At 45.6% G+C, this 20,222-nt stretch overlaps 1 protein-coding gene across 22 annotated transcripts in view; it reads right to left on the bottom strand.

Annotated features, from left to right (window-relative positions):
- The window catches only part of PPFIA1 (PPFI scaffold protein A1), an 807,831-nt gene that overhangs the window by 508,976 nt on the left and 278,633 nt on the right, over positions 1-20,222 (bottom strand). For all 22 annotated transcript variants that reach the window (XM_078684274.1, XM_078684276.1, XM_078684283.1 and 19 more), the window contains exon 8: positions 10,430-10,576. In XM_078684274.1, coding sequence (XP_078540400.1) covers positions 10,430-10,576 — 147 coding nt within the window. The remainder of the gene's footprint in view (positions 1-10,429; positions 10,577-20,222) is intronic.

The following is a 20,222-nucleotide window of genomic DNA, read 5'->3' as shown; positions in this document are numbered from 1 at the left end:
AGGTCCAATGCCAACTTCCAGTCTTCTTAGTCTAGGGCACACAAAACCTGACCTAAAGAGAGCATCTTGATCTACTCCTTCTTGAGGAAGAGATTGACTGTCCAAAATAGGAAGTAATCCTTTGTTTTTCTTCAGAATCAGAAAGTAGCAGGAATAACCACCACTGCCTACTTCTGAAACCGGAATCCTTTCTATAGCTCCTTTGGCTAAGAGAGCTGTAACTTCCTCCTGGAGCAATTTCAAATGTTCCTCCGTCAGCCGTTCCTGATTTGAGAGAATGGGAGGAGGAAAAGATAGGAAAGGCAGAAAATGGCGCTCCTGAATGATCTGCTAGACCCACTTGTCTGATGTTGTGGATCTCCAGTATGGGAAATGGTAACAAATTCTCCCGCCAATTGGTAGTGTGGTCTGGTAGACTCAGATTAGGAGTGCTTGGTGGCTGCAGCTGCCGAGGGCAGAGTGACTGACATCTGGCCTCCATTCCTGGATCAGAATGCACCGCGTGCACGTCCTTGCACGGCTTGGGCAGTCTGTGCAGGACGATGGCTGGGATAGGACCGACGCGGCTGGAAACGCCTTCTGTTGCCACATAAGGAATACTAGCTCAAAGGAGTAGAGGAGAGGCCCAAGAATCGGGCCTTCACTCGAGAATCCTTGAACCAGACCAGGGCTAAAACAGCCTTTTTGTCCAAAACACGGGTATCATCACAGGGCATGTCCATCAAATTGACCTGGACTTTGCCCGAGAAGCCATGTGTTCTACGCCAGACGGGCGTCTTAAAGCCACTGTTAAAATCGATCAGCCCAGCAAATCCATCATATCTAAGCGACAGAGTAGTGAAATTTGCTGCATCTCTCCCATCCTTGACAGCTTGGGAGAGCACAGCCTGGGCCTCCACCAGGGCTGGTGGCAGCACTTGCACAACCGTCTCCCAAAGAAAGTGGGAGAAACGGCCCAATAAATCTGCGGTATTCACCGACCGATAGCTAGCAGTAAGATTTCTCTCACACACCAAAAGTATTTCAAAAGATCACGTTCCTTGACCACAATGCCGGCCATTTATAAGTTCCCTCATTCCTCACATTTAGTTTCTGTACCCTCAAATCCATTATCACCATGCGGTTTCCTAAGTGGCCACACTTCCCAGAACAAATGCGGAGGATGGCAGGGTCTATGTTGTAAGCACAGATATGGAATGTTCCCTATCTGCTTTATTACCAAATCAGGATTGGCAGGAAGGTTTAATTGTAATAGGTTAATATATGTAGGCCATTCTTCTATAAGACCCATACGTCTAGACACAGTGGGGCAATCCCTTTCTATTTTCAAGATTAAATTGGCCTCTATGGCGGTTTGATGGCCAGTAATTCAGCTTTAGGATGCACACATTACAACTGGTTGTCTTGCCTATGGTCTAAGAAATCTAACCAAATTTTAGATAATATATGAAAGCAGAAGGCAAATACAACATTAGTGAAAAAACCAAACTCCAAAGCAGAGAACCAGTAACTCAAGTTAGATAATTATCTCATTATAAAAATGTTGACCTACACCTGGACTCAGAATAGTAAATGAACACGGTTCCAAAATATATAGAAATGGAGTATGACTGGAATTAAAAGGAACTAAAGGTAATTTTTGTGTGAACTATAATCTAAGGGTGAGACAATGGTAGTCAGAGTCAAGGTTTTTTACAGATTGTTTTCACATTGAACTCAAATTTGCAACAGCATGCTGGCTTTGCACATGTTATACATACACATATCGATATCAATGCATTCGTTTATCTAACCTTCTTATGCCTGTATTCATGCTAATCCTAATATTAAGGATTCCACTACTCTCTGAGTTCTCTGAGTAGGTTGCAAAGTGACTAATTGCACATATAACATTCACGATCATTGTCGAAAGTCTTTAGATGCAGGGCCTGCTTGATAAGACTACATTAAAGTCACAGACGTCAAAGTTTAATTAGAAGGCTACAAGCTTGCAAATTGGTATAATACTAAGGGAAGTAAGTTTCAGAGTATAGATGCTTGAGCGGGAACATTCCTGCCTTGTTCTGAAGACAGACCAATACTTTTTTTGGTCCTTCCTGAGACACCACATATGCGTTGGTGCTTACTCTGCTCTATTGTTTCTAATAAACAAATTTTAAAAAACTCTAAAAAGGAGCTTTTAGCGCGCCCATTACTTACCATTGGTTGGCTTCACAGTCATTCATTTCTTTAATTTTCATTGGTCAGTGGTCTCATTTTGCAGATCTTGCTCCAGATGACTTCGGAGTATTTGGGTTTCACATCCTTCAGGTTCGCCGCACATATACCAAAGCAGTATAGGGAATGAGCTGCGTGTGGGTCGACTGATAGACAGACTGCTGTACTTCTGAAACGGCGACTACTTTCTGGCGAGTTGTAGTTGTACTCTTGAAAGTGCTACGCTCCTGAAGCAGTCTCTGTATGCAGTGTGTGTTGCCTTGTTTACCCCATGCCATACCATCCAGCCCATTAGTCCTCCCATACATGCGCAGTGCATGTGTAAACACTCTGATACAGTGCAACAAGTGTGACTATTAATCACTGGGTAGGCCGGATTGGAGAAATAATCAACTACAACAACAGTGGACGCATGGGCAGGAAACGTTTGGCTTTCCTTACATGGGATCCAAAGTGGGGATTGAGGGGTAAATGTCTTAGGCTCAAACAGTGTCATTTTGGTGGTGAGAATATACAAGTTATTTAAGGATATCTGTACAAGTCAGGCTATTTGCCTATCATGCTTTGCAAGTTTGTATTCTTGTTGTGTCTGCTATCTGTGCTTTATGCTGCTGTCTTCAGTTTTTGCTTAGAAGAAAGCGTAATGACCTGTGATCTGGCTCACAGGTGATCTAGTGTAACTTCTTGGGATGCCATCAAGTGGCCAAAGGGTAAGATAAACGTAAACATTTTGAGGTGTAAGTGGAGGAGGAGAAAAGGGGGTCGATTTTTCATGTTCTGAGCTGTTAAGCAGATATGGAAGGTGGGTTGTGTAGCCCAGGAAATGCACAAGGGAAAGCGAGGCAGGTGATGAACCCTTCCCCTGGGTAGATGAGATTCCAATCACCCGGCCTGCTCTCCAGCTCACTACTCCACCACTCACCAACGGCTCTCTCCACCACCACCTTCCCCAATGACCCTCCTGACCTGACTTTATCCACCCTCCAACAAGTCAAAGAGGAAATCCTACAAATCAAAAAAGACGTCCACGCAATCAAAGACCTTCTCTCCTCACAGCCCAGTCTACCTCCCACCATCCCACTACCCTACAAACGACGCACCCTCCCTACATACCCTCGCCCCCGACGACACCAGCAATGGCCTACTATCCCCGGGCGGGGGAATTGCATGCATTTTTAGGAGCAACCTCTCCGTTACTCAAGTCACCTCCCCCTCCCTTTCCTCCTGTGAACTCCTCTGCCTCGACATCACCAGTGAGGGCAAACAAGTCTGTGCTTTACATCTCATCTATCACCCGCCTGGTGACAATCTCATATTCACCCAACAATTCATGGACCTGATCACTTCCAATGCCGGTCGGCAGACCACTCAAGTCTACCTGGGTGACTTCAATCTCCACTGGAACGATCAGAAAGACACCGTGGTGAATAGTCTCAAAACTTTCCTCAATGCGCTTGACCTCACCCAACTATGCGATAAACCAACACACGACAAAGGCGCGATACTCGATCTCATCATTGCCAAAGAGCACGCTATTCAACTGGAGGCGATTCTACCCTGCGATTGGTCAGATCACCACATTATCACCTTCTTTATCAACGAAAAAGTTAAACCTAACCCTACTCAACCAATCAAATCCAAAACATGGAAAAGGGATTTGAAGAATCTTAACCCCTCCACCCTACCTCCCCACATCGGCAACCTCCTACTTCCCCCTTCAGGTGCCTCAGATGTTCAATCACTGACTGACCACTACCTTGACTCTATGAATACAATAGTCAATGAAGTCGCCCCTCTGCAACTGAAGAGAGTCTCCACCAAAATTTCTAACCCCTGGTATGATGACAGACTCAATGACGAAAGGCGTAATATGCGAATGGCAGAGCGCACCTGGAGATCGGACCCTTCAGCACTGCACCTCAAAAAGCTTAAGAACAAGAGAAATGCCTATTTTAGGAAAATAAAGCGCACAAAGTCGGACTTCTTCAGCCGCCAGTTGGACCAAGCGAAGAACAGGCCAAGAAAGCTGTTCGAGCTAATCAAGACCCAAACAAAGGCACAACCCACACAATCAAACAGCTCAACAAATGACACCCCACACTGTGAAGCCTTCTCTGCTTTCTTTAAACTAAAGACTGACAACATAAGAAATGACCTCATCATGGATGTAAGTCGATACCCCAACCACACCAGAATGGCAGACACTCAACCTAAAAACAAGGCATCCTGGCAGTACTTCGATACCTATTCAGAAGAAGCAATACACAAACTGCTCTGCACCTTGAAGCCCTCTAATCACCTCACAGACCCTCTACCTGCTAATGCTGTAAAAGACTTTATCCCCTTGCTCCTCCCTCTCTGGACCAAGATCATCAACAGCTCTTTGCAACAAGGCCACATTCCAGACTCCCTTAAGGTGGGGCAAGTCACGCCTATACTCAAGAAACCTACAGCTGATCCGTCTGACCTAAACAACTATCGGCCCATCACCAATATCCCCACCCTGGCCAAACTGCTGGAGAAATGTGTCCAACTCCAACTAACAAAACACATTGATCAATTTGACCTCCTCAACCCTCATCAATCAGGCTTCAGAGCGAAACATAGCACTGAAACAGCTATGACACACATAATTGATGACGCCCTCCAAATTCTGGATCGCAATGAGTCCTGCCTCCTCATCCTTCTTGACCTCTCGTCTGCATTTGACACGGTCAAACATGAGAACTTGCTGGAGCTGCTAAGTACTAGAATGGGGCTATCGGGAACTGTTCTCAAGTGGTTTTCGTCCTTCCTTCACAACCGGTCTCAGAGGTTCAAGATCGACAATGTGCTATCTACACCTGTACCTGCAGATCTAGGTGTTCCACAAGGATCCACCCTCTCCCCTACACTGTTCAACCTCGTTATGGAACCGCTCACCACCTTGCTTCAAGCATCCAATGTTCAATTCCATATGTACGCCGATGACACACAACTCTATCTAAAGTTACAATCCCCGGAAGATATCAAACATCTGAATTCCACGCTTATTAACACCCAATCTTGGCTGGCCGATAATCACCTCAAACTAAATGCTCTGAAAACTGAGTTCCTACTCATCTCACCCCCGGCGAAAATCTCCACCACCCAAACCTGGCTCAACAACCTAACAGCACTCAATGTCCAACCTACCATCGTGGACTCGGCGAAATCCCTAGGCATCACACTCGACGCCAAGCTCAACATGCAGCAGCACGTCAGCAAAGCCACAAAAGCAGCTAATTTCCAAATCAACACGCTGAGGAAAATTAAACCCTTCCTCCCGGCCAAAGACTTCCAAACTGCTGTACAAGCTTTAGTCATCCCTCGAATAGACTACGGAATTGCGACCCTCAGCGGTCTCCCGCTATCCACAACAGCACCCTTAAGAGCTTCCCTGAACGCTGCCGCGAGACTCATTACTGGCTCTAGAAAGCATTTGCACATATCCCCAGACTTAAGTCTCTAAAAAGGCTGCCTTTTGAAGCCAGAATACAGCTAAAAATTGCAGTTATGACACACGCGGCCGTGCACCACAAGGCACCCAACTACCTCGCTCAAAAGCTGTCTATATCAGGAGGTTCGAGATCCAATAGGAGCACAAAAAATCTACTCCTGAAACCTCGTAGATTCCGGAAAGTGAAAACTTACAAGCGCTCCTTCTCAGGAATGGCACCCAGGATCTGGAATGCGCTCCCTCCTGAAACCAGGCTGATCTCCTCCACTGCACTCTTCAAGAAAGAGGTGAAAACCATCCTTCTGGCCAAGATCTCCTGATCGTTATAGATGTTGGTTCAGAGACTCTGCATTGCTTTGTATCACTGCTCACCCTATCCCCTGGCACTATACTCTACTTGTTGGGGGCACTACTACGCTACTCTCTTACTACCGACCAAGATATGATACACGTTGGTTTACTGATCCACCTGTACACCTCTGTAGTGGGATCAATGATTTGTGCTGTCCTATATTACTTCCTTACCTGATTGTATTTGGATTGGTTTTATGTATGTTTTTATTATCCATGTTATTACCATGTTATTGACTATTATACTGTTCCCATTATCTCTGTTGACTCCTACTGCCCCTTCCCTGTCTGTGTGAAGCGCTCTGATATCTGTAAGGATCCTGTTCGCGCTATATAAAACTTTGAATAAATAAATAAATAAATAAATACTCAGTTTTCACCTTTTCTTCTCGACTGAGGCCAGACTTGGGACAACGAAAACTGAGGCCTTAGCACTGAAGAGTCTCTTTTTCCTTGATCTCCAAGACACTTTAGTATGGATTTGTACAACAAGGAATACTGTAGTGAGCTGCCCAGATAACATATTGATCTCAATAATTTGTAGGATTTTCTTTTATGGAGCGCTAATTATGCTTCTGTACGCAGATCTAAAGGCGCGGAATGCATGATCAGAATTTGTAGGCTTACGTCCGGCTCCATTTGATATTTTAAATGCCCTTGAATGATTCAGCCTCACTGTGCTTAAATAGATTTTGTTCTGCTGGCTATTGCTGTATTATCTGGGAGCCCCCTTTCTAATAGCGCAGGCATGGCCCTAGTGCTCTTCCTAGCAGCATTCATAACTGTATTTATGTAGCTCCTCTGGAGAAGGGGCAATGATCACTTGAGCTACACAATCCATTCAGAACTGGATCCATTGCAGGACAGTGGCAGTGCGAGATGACAATGGCCAAGTTTCAAAACTATAGCTGCACAAACAACTGTCCCACTGTTGTTTTATACTTCATGCTCTCCATGTTCCCTCTCTGTGGAGCATATAAATCCTAAAACGACTAAGGTCCTCATTACAAGTGGCCTCTTAATTCCTGTGGACCGGTAGCATAGCAGTTACGGACCCCTCAGACTTATGAGTATTATACGGTCACCCAGAGATTTCAGCTGCCAGAAGTCCAGAATCAGGAATTACTGAAGGAAATCTAACACAAGATTGCGGATCCCTCTGTCAATGACTCATTTTTTACTAGATGTGCATGTTCCAACTTGTAATGGCAGAGTTACTGGGACCAATAACTACAGGGCTAGAGAAAACACAGCCCGTATCCTAGGCCGCTCGTCCTGAAGGCCCAAATATGTTAAAAGTAGGATAACTACTGAAACCATATACCAGTAAAATATGGACACAGACCAATTCACTTGCTCATCCCCCATCTTTCTTTCAATGTTAGCCTTCAACCTCCCAGGGTTCACTTGCTAGATTCAGTTGTGGGCTACCAAATGTGTGTCGACAATAGGTACACTGAGGCCTCAGGGTTAATCAAGGGCTTTTATCATACTTGGAGAGGACTAGCTCCTGGAATACGTCCAACCAGTTTTACTTTTATATTAGTTATCTGAAGTATGAAACTCAAGTTTACACAGGAGGTCTTCTAGCAATGCAGCAAATCAGGTTCAAGATTTTGAAGACAAGCACAAGTTCCTTTGGCCTACGTCATCCCTACTGGCTACATGCAGAAGAAGACCGAGTTTAAACCTTATCCAAGAATCACAAAGGGCCCTAGACGGGCTGTGTTCGATAACAGTTTTGTTTGCAGAGATACTAAGCAGTCAACAAATGTTACTGAAGGACCAGACCTCACCTTTTACTTTCCGGACTATCTATATTAGAAGCAAGGAATGAGGTGGTTAGCAACACTGGGCACCATTCACCTTACCACGTGTTTACAGGATCACATAAAAATCCCGATTATCTTAGAAAAACACCTGGTTCTCTTATTTTAATACTAATAGAAAATCTCCATTATTTGATGCACTGCGTTTCCCCATCTACAATATCTTCTAGAGCTACAAACACTCTGGGTTGATACTACTCTGAAACTGATAAACCTCTGACCAATTATGAAAAAAATGTCACTTCTTGAAAGAACTAACTATTAACTGCGACTATCATTTTGCTGAAACGACAGAACAGTTTTTCCAATGGGCACTAGAGGGCAGAAAAATACAGGATGCCTTCCTGCTTCACGTTCAAATACAAAACCGTAAGGGGCCATCTCTTCCCCACAGGTGATAGGCCATGTTGCCTATTTAAAACTGCCAAAGATACTAAGCTGATTTTGACTGGTCACTGACAAGTGTGAGGTGCTGGCAGTATAGGCACCAACCCACTTACCCATAAAGCAGACAGTAAAGACAAAAATACTAATTAAAATGAATGCTCAATAGAATAAAAAACATTTCATTTTAGGAAGCATGTTTTATGCCATACATTTAAATGCTCCTCATCTCTCATCACAAAGCACCACTCATATAACCGTCCATAAAATAATTATTAAATGGTTAGGGATTTGTTTGCTACTCCGTTTTGAAAGAGTTGAAGCTTCACCTAACACTACTAGGAGCCTTAATTGAACGAATGCTTCACGAGACATTAACATAGCTCAATCTCCTCCTCCTAGTAGAAAGGTCTTGAAGAGGATTCAGAAACAGGTAGCTAAAAGGCTCACTACACTCGCCTCGCTTTGTGCCCTGTGGTGTAATCCCCACAAGATGTCAAACTCGCAGCCAGTTCACAGGCTTAGGAGATCACCAGGCTCTTGTTAGTGGGAATGAAGATTTTAGGTCTGACAACCAATTAGAGGCTAGGCAAATGATGAATTATTTGAGGCAGTGGTTTTACAATGCACAATGAAAGGTAGATAAATATTTACAAAAGGGATACCTAAGAGAAGGTTGCCTGGGTAAAAATGTGTACACACACATGAAAAAACTTGGGTACGGTTCAGTTCAAATTTGGTTTGAACCCCCAGATCAACTTAATCACCGAAAAAACAAGTTGTTTTGTTATAATACCGTCTAAAACAGTCCATAAAGAATTAACCAGCAGATCTAGAACAATTGTTATTTATTAAACAAATACGCATCTTTACATGGAGAAAATAAACTTGTTTGAATGTGTAGGAACGTAATTACTGAACGGGGCCATATTTGAGGTGATCTTCGAATCTTTGGCGACTCTTGTATGTAGTAGCCACACTGTCAAAATAACTATAATTTAGGAGGCGGCAATTGCGAAACCTAGCCAAGACTCATCGCAAAGGTCTACGTTAGTATTTTGTGGCATAATTACCTTCGCAGACAACAAGGAGCTTAGAGGGAATTAAGGTCATAGGTCGCCCTCCACTCAACATATACTTTCCACAAATATGACCTAGACCAAGGCGGCACCTAACAAATAATTAATTATTTCAATAGTGTATCTTGTGTTGGAAAACCATTCCAAATAACTCCCCTATTTTAATTGATGGGGTAGGAGATACACCTATGTTGTGCCACATTAAAAATAGCCAAGAAAAATGTGTCCAAAAACAAACAGTGTGTTTGTGAAAGTATGCAGTGTAGAAAAACCACGAACACAGAGTGTCAAAACAACATATAAAACCACAAACAACACGGATTTCTAGCTTCATTCTGTATCTTTCGCGTTGGTTATGGACTCTAAAAAAGTAGGTATGGCTCCTACTTATCCAACCATACACTACTTACTGCCAAATTAAGTAGAGTATGGTTGGACAAGTAGGAGCCATACCTACTTTTTTAGAGTCCATAATCAACACGAAAGAGACAGAATAAAGCTAGAAATCCGTGTTTGTTTTTGGACACATTTTTCTTTTTGAGCTTGATGGTGCCAATGATGAGAACAGGGCAATCCTGGTGAGTACCTGCCAGGTTCCCGTTGGTGGTTCGCCCGTGAGGTGCCCTCTCGCTCACACACACACTTTTTTCCTTTGTTTGAGTCTGACACCTGGGTGTGTGTAATGTGTTTCACAACGTCTGTTGAAAGGGAATGGGCTATTTTTAATGTGGCACAACATAGGTGTATCTCCTACCACATCAATTAATATAGAGGAGTTAGTTGGAATGGTTTTCCAACACAAGATACACTATTGAAATAATTAATTATTTGTTAGGTGCTGACTTGGTCTAGGTCATATTTGTGGAAAGCATAATTACTGTCAACAATCACCAAAAAGAAACAGCAGCATGGAATTATTATATTTGAATTGGAAGCAGTTGTTTGAAAAACGATGCACCTCACTGCGTTTCTACTGAACAATCTTAACAAAATATTAAAAAACAAGCATTCAAAAAATAATACTCGCTGAGGTTTGTAGCTGAATTCCTTGATAATAAAAAGAAATCTCAAAAACAAAATGAGATTGATACCTGTCGATGCATGGATTCCTTAGTCGCCAGTTCATTTTCAAGTTTATCGTTGAGATCGTGCACAGAGGTGGCTTCGCGCTGTGCGGCGAGGTAGCGTTTTTCAAGAGTGGTTATTCTCTCCTCCATGTCATCCTTCTGGGCCATTGCCTGTGACTCAACAACACCTCAAACTTAAAACATCTGAAATGGACGCATGTCTCATATTCATTCAACATGTACAACAGTTTTCCAGGACTTAAATACTATCAACAGAGTAGAAAGATGCACATATTGCAAAATAAGAATTATTGTCTGGTTGTGAATGACAAAGAATAGGACTGCAAATGCCTCGTAACAGAACTCAGTTAAAAGGTGTGATAAAGGCCGGTCATATAAGACTGCATGATAATAGGCAGCAATGAATTAAAGCATTCAAGCAAACTGTGCAATTCATACCAATCAGCTGACAGAAAAACTTACGAAGGCCCTGATTTAGAAATATTTATTCTGAGCACTCAGCCAATCACAGACTGCTCAATTGTAGGCTAGGTCTACAGCAGAATGGCTACACTGCTTTTAGGTCTTGCTACTCGTGTGGCTCACTGGTTAGAGGCGGCAGACCCGAGAGCAGAGGACGGCCCGGGACCAGGGTTCGATTCCCGGCGCGGCAGGTTTCTGGACCAGGGTCAGCGGACTCGATAATTCTCTCGCCTCGGTGCCCACTCTGATCAGCGATCACACTCGGCAACTCTGGGCATTAGCTTGCCTCATCTTCACTAACGGCCCCACCAGACCGCCGGGGATGCCTGGTCTCACCCTGGAGATACCCATTAAGGGACCATCTCTCAGGGAAGCCAGGAAGGGTTTCGCAGCGGTCGAAGCGCCTTGGGACCCTACGGGTAAGTAGTGCGCTATATAAATGCCTATACATACATACATACATACATACATACTCCTTGGCTTCCAGGAGTCATATGGGTAGGACAGCAGACTGCTGAAATCAGATTCTCAAACCCTTACCACTTCACCCAAGTTGATCATGGAACACAATCCCTTGGACTGACCTTCAAGGGGTATTAGTTCCCCTGATTCAGGGGTAGGAATCTAACTTGGTAGACCAGCATTCATGCCTTGCATGAACACCGGGGAGACGCAAAGCAGGCATTAGGGTGATGCTGTGGTGGCGCTGAGTGATGCTATGGTAGTGCATAGTGCTGCTGTGGTGTTTTTGAGTGATGATGTGTTGGTGCTGAGTGATTATGTAGGTGAAAGTGTAAGAAAGTTTTAAAAAGCAAAAACCTGTCAGTGAACCCCCGTTTTAGCCTGAAATGAAGTTGTTTGCCTACTCAATATTTTGTTCTCTACAATGAAACGTCCCTCGTGGCACTTAAGCTCGGGAGATTCTAGGTAACCAGGTGTATAGTTCAGAAACGTAGTGCATGTTAACTGGATAAAGTAGAACACATTTGTAATTGGTCAACACATGGTATAGCAATTCAAGACAAACAGTTCTGCAATTCGGGACTTTCATTAAGCAACCAATGCATTATAGAAGTAAAGTCACTTCACCTGCGGCCAGAGAAAATGGGGAGCAGAGAGCTCGGCTCTTACATTACTGCATACACACTGTTCCAAGCCCATCATCTCATCACCTTCTTTTGGATGTAAACAATCCTTGCCGTGCTGCCATGCATATTTAACATATAATAAACACTGCAAATAACTCACTTTAAGTAGCGCTTCGAGCAAGATTTTGCTGTTACGGCGCGCTAGTGCTTCGAACAACATTTTTCTGTTACGGCGAGCAGTGAAAACGTATTATTGTCAAGAAATTAATTTGCACCCCTTTTTTCAATCAAAAAAAAAAAAAGACGGTGGGAGCAAGAATGTCGTATCCCATAGGTATTATCAAGGGTAAAGGTTTGAATTTACACATCCTGGGTAAGCGTATTATATTCCCTACTAGTTATATCAAAATGGTGTGAATCGCTTTAAAGCCCACAGAAGGTTTTCACACACATAATTATCCATATGTATCCCTGTTCTGTAGTTGACCGACAATGTTCCCCTTTTCGGCCCGCACCATCTACTGTAATCAATACTGGTGTTTAATTGGGGCACAATGCAGCCCAGTTAGTTACTCGGTTCACTAAAGACTTTAAAACGCGGACCTTGCCAGTTTGGTCATTTTCAGAAAAAGTTCTGTCGGTGGCTGACTGTGGTGAATCACACAAAGCCGTTGCGTTATCTTAACAGTTCCAATACCAGCTCCCTATAAAGTGTCTATTTTGGGGTAATTTATTGAGCTTCAATAAAATAAATAAAAGAAAGCCTTAAGTATGTGTAACCAAACCAGGAAAGTGGGGGTGAAAAAAACTAGCTATGCAAAAACGAAGTAAAAAGTATTAATTATAACAAGTGGTGAAATTGTACAGAGAAAAGCAAAATAAGTAAAACAACGGTATATATTCTTTTAATCAATAACGAAACAGTACTGGCTTAAAAAAAAACTTTTGAAAAAATGAGAAAGCTGAAAGTCTTGATAGAAACGCGTGGAAAATTATGTTTGTATTAGATAGGGAAGCCTCCTAGCAGGAGGTTGCCACTATCCTGGGCCAGAGACTACCGGGTCAGTCACTCCCACCCCCCGGGCCAAGCACAAAAAGAGCAGAGAGGGAAGGGGAGGGGTGGGTGGCAAGCCCAGCACAGGTAGAGGAGCTTCTAGGGCACCCCGATACAGCCCCAGCTCAGCAACTCCAGTGAAATAAGTCAGTGCAGTATAAAATACAGCGTTTCTATGAATCACTTAAGCGAACAGCAATGCGGCCCCCCATGGGAGGTGCGAAATGTGGCATGCCCCAGGAGGTGCTAGCGGAGGAATGGTACAGCACGGGCGAAGGGTGACATCCTCCGGGAGGTGGTAGCAGGGGAATGTCACTGCATGGGCTGAGTGCCGGGCCGTGGAAGGTGGTGTCGGGGGAAGGCTACCGCACGGCCCAAGAGTGGTGCAGTTGGGGAAGAGCAACACGCAGGGAAATAGATAGCGAGAGCAGGGGCACCGAAGTCAGGCGCTACGCTTGTAGTGTAGGGAAGGGAAGCCGAAGACAAGCCAAGAGTTGAAATAACAAGAACAACAAGCTCTCGACATTGAGTGGCGGGGGAGCGGCTTAGACACTCTAGTGAGGCAGCGCTGCTCAGCAAAACATGCTCTGGAATTGCGCGGAGGCGGGCGGGGGAGTGGCTTCCTTTGAAGTCTGATGCCGAGGCTCAGACAAATGGTGTGGGGTGTGGGGTGTGGGGTGTAGGATGTGGCTGGTGATGTGCACGCGCCTGTCTCACATGAACTGAACCCGATCTGCAGTTTGGGTAGACTTTTGAAAGCAGAGCCAAGAGTTTAGTTACAAGGCGCTCTTGCAAAGGCTGCAACCCCTCCCATTCTCAACTTGTCACCCTGTGACGACTTGGGAAGGGGAGGAGTGATGACAGGCAGTTCTAAATCAGGGTTCTCCAATGTCGGTCCTGGAGAGCCGGATCCATGCCAGAATTTAATGATAACTACATTTATCTAAATGTGGATATGCTAAAAATCTGGCATGGATCCGGCACTCCAACGATCATGAGTATAAAAACGGAGACAGGGGACATAGTTTACTCGCAATTAGCGGTCCTAACACGCTTTAAGCCTTATTATACAGGTTTATATGAATGCCAGTTAGAGGTGGAGGTTTCTGAGATAGGTGATTATTTGGAATCTGTCCCTTTGCCGGTGCTAGATGACGAGGATGCGGAAGACATAGGGGGACCCATAACGCTGTCAGAGATTTGAATGGCCATTAAACAGATGGCCAGAAACAAAACGCCAGGGATGGATGGCCTACCAATTGAATTTTATGTAAAATTTATCGATATATTAGCACCCAGGCTATTGATGGTGTACTCGGAAGCTGGACAGAGGGGACACTTGCCCGAATCGATGAGGGAGGCGCGCTAGTGGTTCCACTGCTGAAACCAGGCAGAGAGGCATTGGAAGTGACATCCTATCGGCCCCTGTCTATGCTGACGGTGGATTATAAGATCTTAAGCCGTATCCTGGCCACCAGACTACTGCCGTACATGACCAGACTAGTACATAGGGACCAAGCAGGGTTTATCCCTACCAGGAACACATCCATGAATATACGCCGGCTGATCCAGATGCTAGACAGTGCCAGGAACTCACCTCATAGCCCGGTGGTATTATCAGTTGACATCGAAAAGGCTTTCGATAGCCTTGAGTGTCAGTACCTGGATGAGGTGCTGGTGAAATTCGGCATAGGTGAAGGTTTTAGGAGGTGGACGAAGGCTCTCTACTCCTCTGCTACAGCGAGGGTACGACTGGGGTCGGTAATATCCTCGGCTTACCCTGTTCGTAGGGGGACGAGGCAGGGGTGCTCGCTATCTCCCTTGTTGTTCGCATTGGCGATGGAACCTTTGGCAGCATTGGCAAGATCAGGCGCAATATATCAAGGGGTAACGCAGAGAGCGAAGTCGCATTACATATCCCTGTATGCGGATGATCTGTTACTGTACCTAGCCGACTCCGGATGAGCCCTGGAGGGAGCAGTAGATATGCTATCTAGATTTGGTAAGATGTCGGGCCTTAAGGTGAACTGGGCTAAAACCTGTGTTTTTCCGTAGCAGGAAGGCACACCGTGCCCCCCCCCTCACGATGGAGGTGGTTTGGGAGCCCTCCAGCTTCACTTACTTAGGCGTCCGCATATATCACGAGACCGCGAACTTGTTAGAGGGTAATGTGGGGCGTTGCATGCGGGCGCTGAGGGGTTGCATGGCCTTTTGGGCGTCCCTCCCCTTATCAGTGCTGGGCCGAGTGGCACTATTGAAGATGGTGGCACTTCCGCGGCTGCTTTATTATTTCCGGACATTGCCGATATGGAATCACACAGCGTATGTTTAAAGAACTGCAGATGATGGTGACTGGCTTCCTGTGGGGCCACGGACGGCGCAGGGTGGCGTTGAGTACCCTGACTAGGCCCAAGCTCGAAGGGGGATGGCAATCCCCGATTTTGAACTATATTATCTGGCTGCACAACTGCAGATATTGACGCAACATGTAGCCAGGGAATTCAGGGGACCAGACCACGAACGAGGGTTCGGTATCCAGCGGCATGTCTTGTCTTACATAGTCATGCAACAGAAACTAGTTATGAGGGACCTCACGATGGAGGAAAGAACACTCTGCTGGAACAGGAGTCTGAAGAGGGCGAAAAGCACCCGGTCGTATGCACCAGAGATCCCACTGGGGATGCTGACTGCGCTGCCACATGGGGGCGATTGGTCCCAGTTATCAGAGTGGGAGGAGTTGGGATTGCAGATGGTGGGAGACCTATACTTTGAGGGGACACTGGTCCCCTTCCGGACGTTGCAGGAACAGTTTGGCCTGCAAGACGGGAATTTTCTGTTGCACGCAGCAGTGGTTGCAGCGATGCAAAGGCACTGGAAGGGAGGGCTGGCTGAGCCGGAGACGACTATGGCATGCCAGTACGTGGTTATGGCTGCGGGCACTACCAAGGCGGTGACCTGCCTCCATACTAGAATGTTACACGAGGGACTGGAACCGCTATTGGCGCTGAAGGCAAGATGGGAGGACAGTATAGGTAAGCCCATACCGGACACGATCTGGGGACATATTTTGAGACGAACATGGAAGGGCACGAGAAACGCCCGATTCCAGCAGGTACACTTCTTCATTATACATAGAGCTTACCTGACCCCAGAGAGGATTAAGCGGTACTTTCGGGTGCATGACGCCATGTGCCCGAGGTGCTTGGCGCCTGAGGTTGACCTGGATCACCTGTTGTGGGGATGTCCAAAGCTGGGGACATACTGGCCTGAAGTGGGGGAACTCCTGAACATGGTTACGGACAGGGAAGTAGATTTCGACATGGCGACATGTCTGCTGCTCTAGTTCCCTCACACAAAGAGGACGAAAATCACAAGCAAATGTATTGACTTAGGACTCATGTTGGCTCAGAGAGAGATCACCTGGCACTGGAAATCTAAAGAAGGCCCTTCAGTGAGGAGGTGGATGAATGAGCTGTTGAAATGGGCCGGTTGCGAAAGTATTCTTAAAATGCGACAGGCTGCCAGGACTGATAACGATAAAAGCTTGGAAATGGCGAGAGCATGGGAAATGATAGTTCAAGCATTACGTGATTACATGTTAGAGGATGAGGATGAAGCACAATGAATGACAAGGGCTCCATGAGGCGTAAACGAGCAAAAGTTACTCCCGATTAGTGGCGTGCTCCATTACTTCTACAGATTACATACACTCACATCAGCAGCAGTTGGGGAGGGTGGAGGGGGGAAGGGAGGGTCTGATAGGGGTAGTTAGGCACAGCGACACAGTTACGGAGGGTGCTGGGAGATGGGACCTAGGGCTGGGTCACAGTACTAGGGCCCCCGGAGGACTAAGGCAGGAACCCGGGAGGCGAGAATAGTATATCCCCAAGATGGTCACCACAAGAGGAAATGATAGGACTACATTGCAATAGGGGCTACACACTGAAATTACCTCCGCAGGATGTTTGGTTGTGATTGATGATGCATAGGGGGGTGGGATTTTAGGGGGGTAAAAAGCGGAAACCGAATAGTGTTGTTAACCAACCACCCACGTGAGGTGAGCACTGTGACATCTTCTTGAAAATATGACCTGGCGCGCCGCCCGACCTCCGGGATGTGGGCTAAATGGCTGTGTACTATTTCCCTGTCGCCTATATGCTTTGTGATGTCGTAAGTGTACTGGTTGACCTGTTCTGAGGTCTTGTTTCTAATTCTGCAATAAAAACAACTTAAAAAAAAAAAATGGATCCGGCACTCCAGGACCGACACTGGAGAACACTGCTGTAAATAACAGAGAAGCAAACCCCAGGAGTACAGGGCTGATACTGTACATGTCCAGGGCTGCTTCAGAATTCAAAACTTCAATGCGTCATTTGTGGCAAGTCCCTGGGGACCACCGAGTGTTGCAGAACTGGGCTGACAGCATGCCAGCCGTAGTCTGCTTAACATTCGCTGCTTCTAATTGGCACATGCGCTCTTGTTTATGTGCCTAATTTAAACTGCCTGACTTCTGTGTTAGAGAATGGACAAGGCAGTGTAATGTAAATAGAAAGGATGGTAATTGCTTTTTAAATGTCACATTTATTTGAAAGGGTGTATCCCCTGCACCCCCTCTCCCCAGCCCGCCCCTAGAAACGGCCTCGGGTGCCTGTTTACCTAAAGTTTATGGCATCCACATTTCTCACCACCAGCAAATCTTGCCTAGATGCAAAGCACACCCTTGGTGCTCAACCGCGCCTTACTGAATCCCGCTGGTTCACGTATGCCTAGCTTCTCCCAGTGTCCGTAGAATAAATGTTTCCTTCCACCACTGAAAGGTTTCTGTGCAATTCTTGGAAGCATCCTTGAAGAACAATTGTCAAGACATGGGCAGACCGTTTATCAGGCTTGTTTATTCCCCCATCAAACAGCACAAGTCCTCCGATCTCTCACCATAACCACCATCCTCTTGTGAAAGGTGCAGCTATGTTTAATACAGAGAAATATTCTGGATTAGACAATTCGGAAGTATGTCAGCATATTGGGGTTTAATTATAATTTTATATCGCTGTCAATCAATTATCTTTCGTCTGAACACATTTTGCAATATTTATTAACATCTCAATGTGTTCAAATGTGTATTCTTGTCCATGTGTCCACCTCCACCTTATGAAGGATGGAGGTGAAGTATAGTGGGTGGTAGGTAGCCTGTATTGCTCTCCACAATACAGATCAGCTTCTGGGAAGACATGGGTATGGATTTACCTGGATTAGACGTGGACTCTTGCCCAGAAGACAATAGAGCAATAGGTACCCACTGCAGAAACGTCTCTTTGAACACTCACCCACTCCCTCCCTCACTTCATACTGCAAATCCTAAATGATGGAAGGGTTGAACTGAATTCAAATTCGAGCATTCATTACTAGTTCATGACGTGTCTTTAGATAACTGCAGTGGGGTCTTCAAAACAAGTCCGAGAGGTTGATCACCAGATTAATATAATAAACGAAATCTCTGTAATTACCTTTGGGATGGAAGGTCATGAAATCTGATTTTACAACAGATTGGTGTTTCATGCAGGAACAATATGCCGAAAATGGTATTATAATGTAAGTAAATGAACATTAGATACCTACAAGTCCACTAACCCCATCTATCCTCTGGGCATCCTTCCAGCCGATTAAGCAAGAAATGATAAGCAATCTTATCGCCGCCGCTAAACCCTCATCTCACTCCCTCGATCATCTTCCCGCGAGACTGACAAAGGAATTGAAAAGCACTCTAGCCCCTATCTGGGCCAAGATCATCAACAGCTCCTTGAACGAGGGTGTCATCCCTGACTGCCTTAAACTAGGTCAAGTCACACCACTTCTGAAAAAACCTGGCCTGGATCTCACGGACTTGAACAACTTTAGACCGGTCTCGAACCTTCCGTTCCTAGCCAAAATTCTTGAAAGATGCGTGCTTTCACAATTAACCCAACATCTTGAGGATTCTAATCTATTGGACCCACACCAATCAGGGTTCAGGAAAGGCTGCAGTACTGAAACCGCAATCCTAAATGTCCTAGATGATCTGCACATGTCACTCGACTCCAACCAATGTAGCCTTCTCATCCTCCTCGACCTCTCGGCCGCGTTCGACACAGTGGATCATACCCTCCTACTCAACGCCCTCCGAGAGAGAGCGGGCATCGAAAAGACAGTCTTAAATTGGTTCTCCTCTTTTCTGAACAACCGCACTCAAAAAATAAAGATCAACAACTTCGAATCTGACCCCCTCCCCGTCAGTAGAGGAGTCCCTCAAGGGTCAGTACTCTCACCACAACTCTTCAACGTCTACATGGAACCCCTCCCCTCACTTCTAAGGAACTCCAACATCCCCTTCCACCTCTACGCGGACGACACACAACTCTATTTGAAAACCACTTCGATCGCAGACATTCACATGCGACACTCGTGGAGGTCCAACAGTGGCTCGCAGCCAATCACCTCAAACTGAATGAAGAAAAAACAGAAGTTCTCCTAATTTCGAACAAAGATGAAAACCCACAAATAGTGGAATGGCTCAAAGCCTTAAATGCCCTCAACGTTTCTCTAACGCCAACATACTCCGCTAAATCCCTAGGAATCACTCTCGATCCCAAACTGGACATGAACAAACACATCTCTAAAACAGCCAAAAGCGCGTTCCTGAACCTGAAACTCCTATACAAAATCAAACCCTTCCTCCCCCCCCCAAAGACCTGAAACAGGCCACGCAGGCACTTGTGCTCTCCAGAATTGACTATGGCATCGCAGTGCTAACTGGAACTGCCAAGGCGCACCTAGGACCTCTCACCTCCACCCTCAACGCGGCAACAAGAATGGTCACAGGAACTAAGAAATTTGACCACATCTCTCCAGCTCTCAAAGAACTGAAATGGCTCCCGATTGACCAACGAGCCAACTTCCGCACAGCTTGCCTCACACATAAAGCCCTGCATACAGGCAAACCGGAATACCTGGCCTCCAAACTCAAAAGGGCGGGTCAATCCAGGACCCTCAGAAGCTCCAACACACTACTACTCATCCCTCTGAAATCACAGAAACGCAAAACCTCGAATAAATCCTTTGCGGGAAATGCCCCCAGGATCTGGAACGCCATCCCCCCTCACATCAGAATGACCGTCTCATTCCCGCAATTCAAATCGCTACTCAAAGCCCTCTTCCT

The sequence above is a fragment of the Lissotriton helveticus genome, chromosome 3_2, assembly GCF_964261635.1.
Source record: "Lissotriton helveticus chromosome 3_2, aLisHel1.1, whole genome shotgun sequence".
In the NCBI taxonomy this organism is placed as follows: Eukaryota; Metazoa; Chordata; class Amphibia; order Caudata; family Salamandridae; genus Lissotriton; species Lissotriton helveticus.
This window is presented reverse-complemented; position numbering and strand designations above follow the sequence as displayed.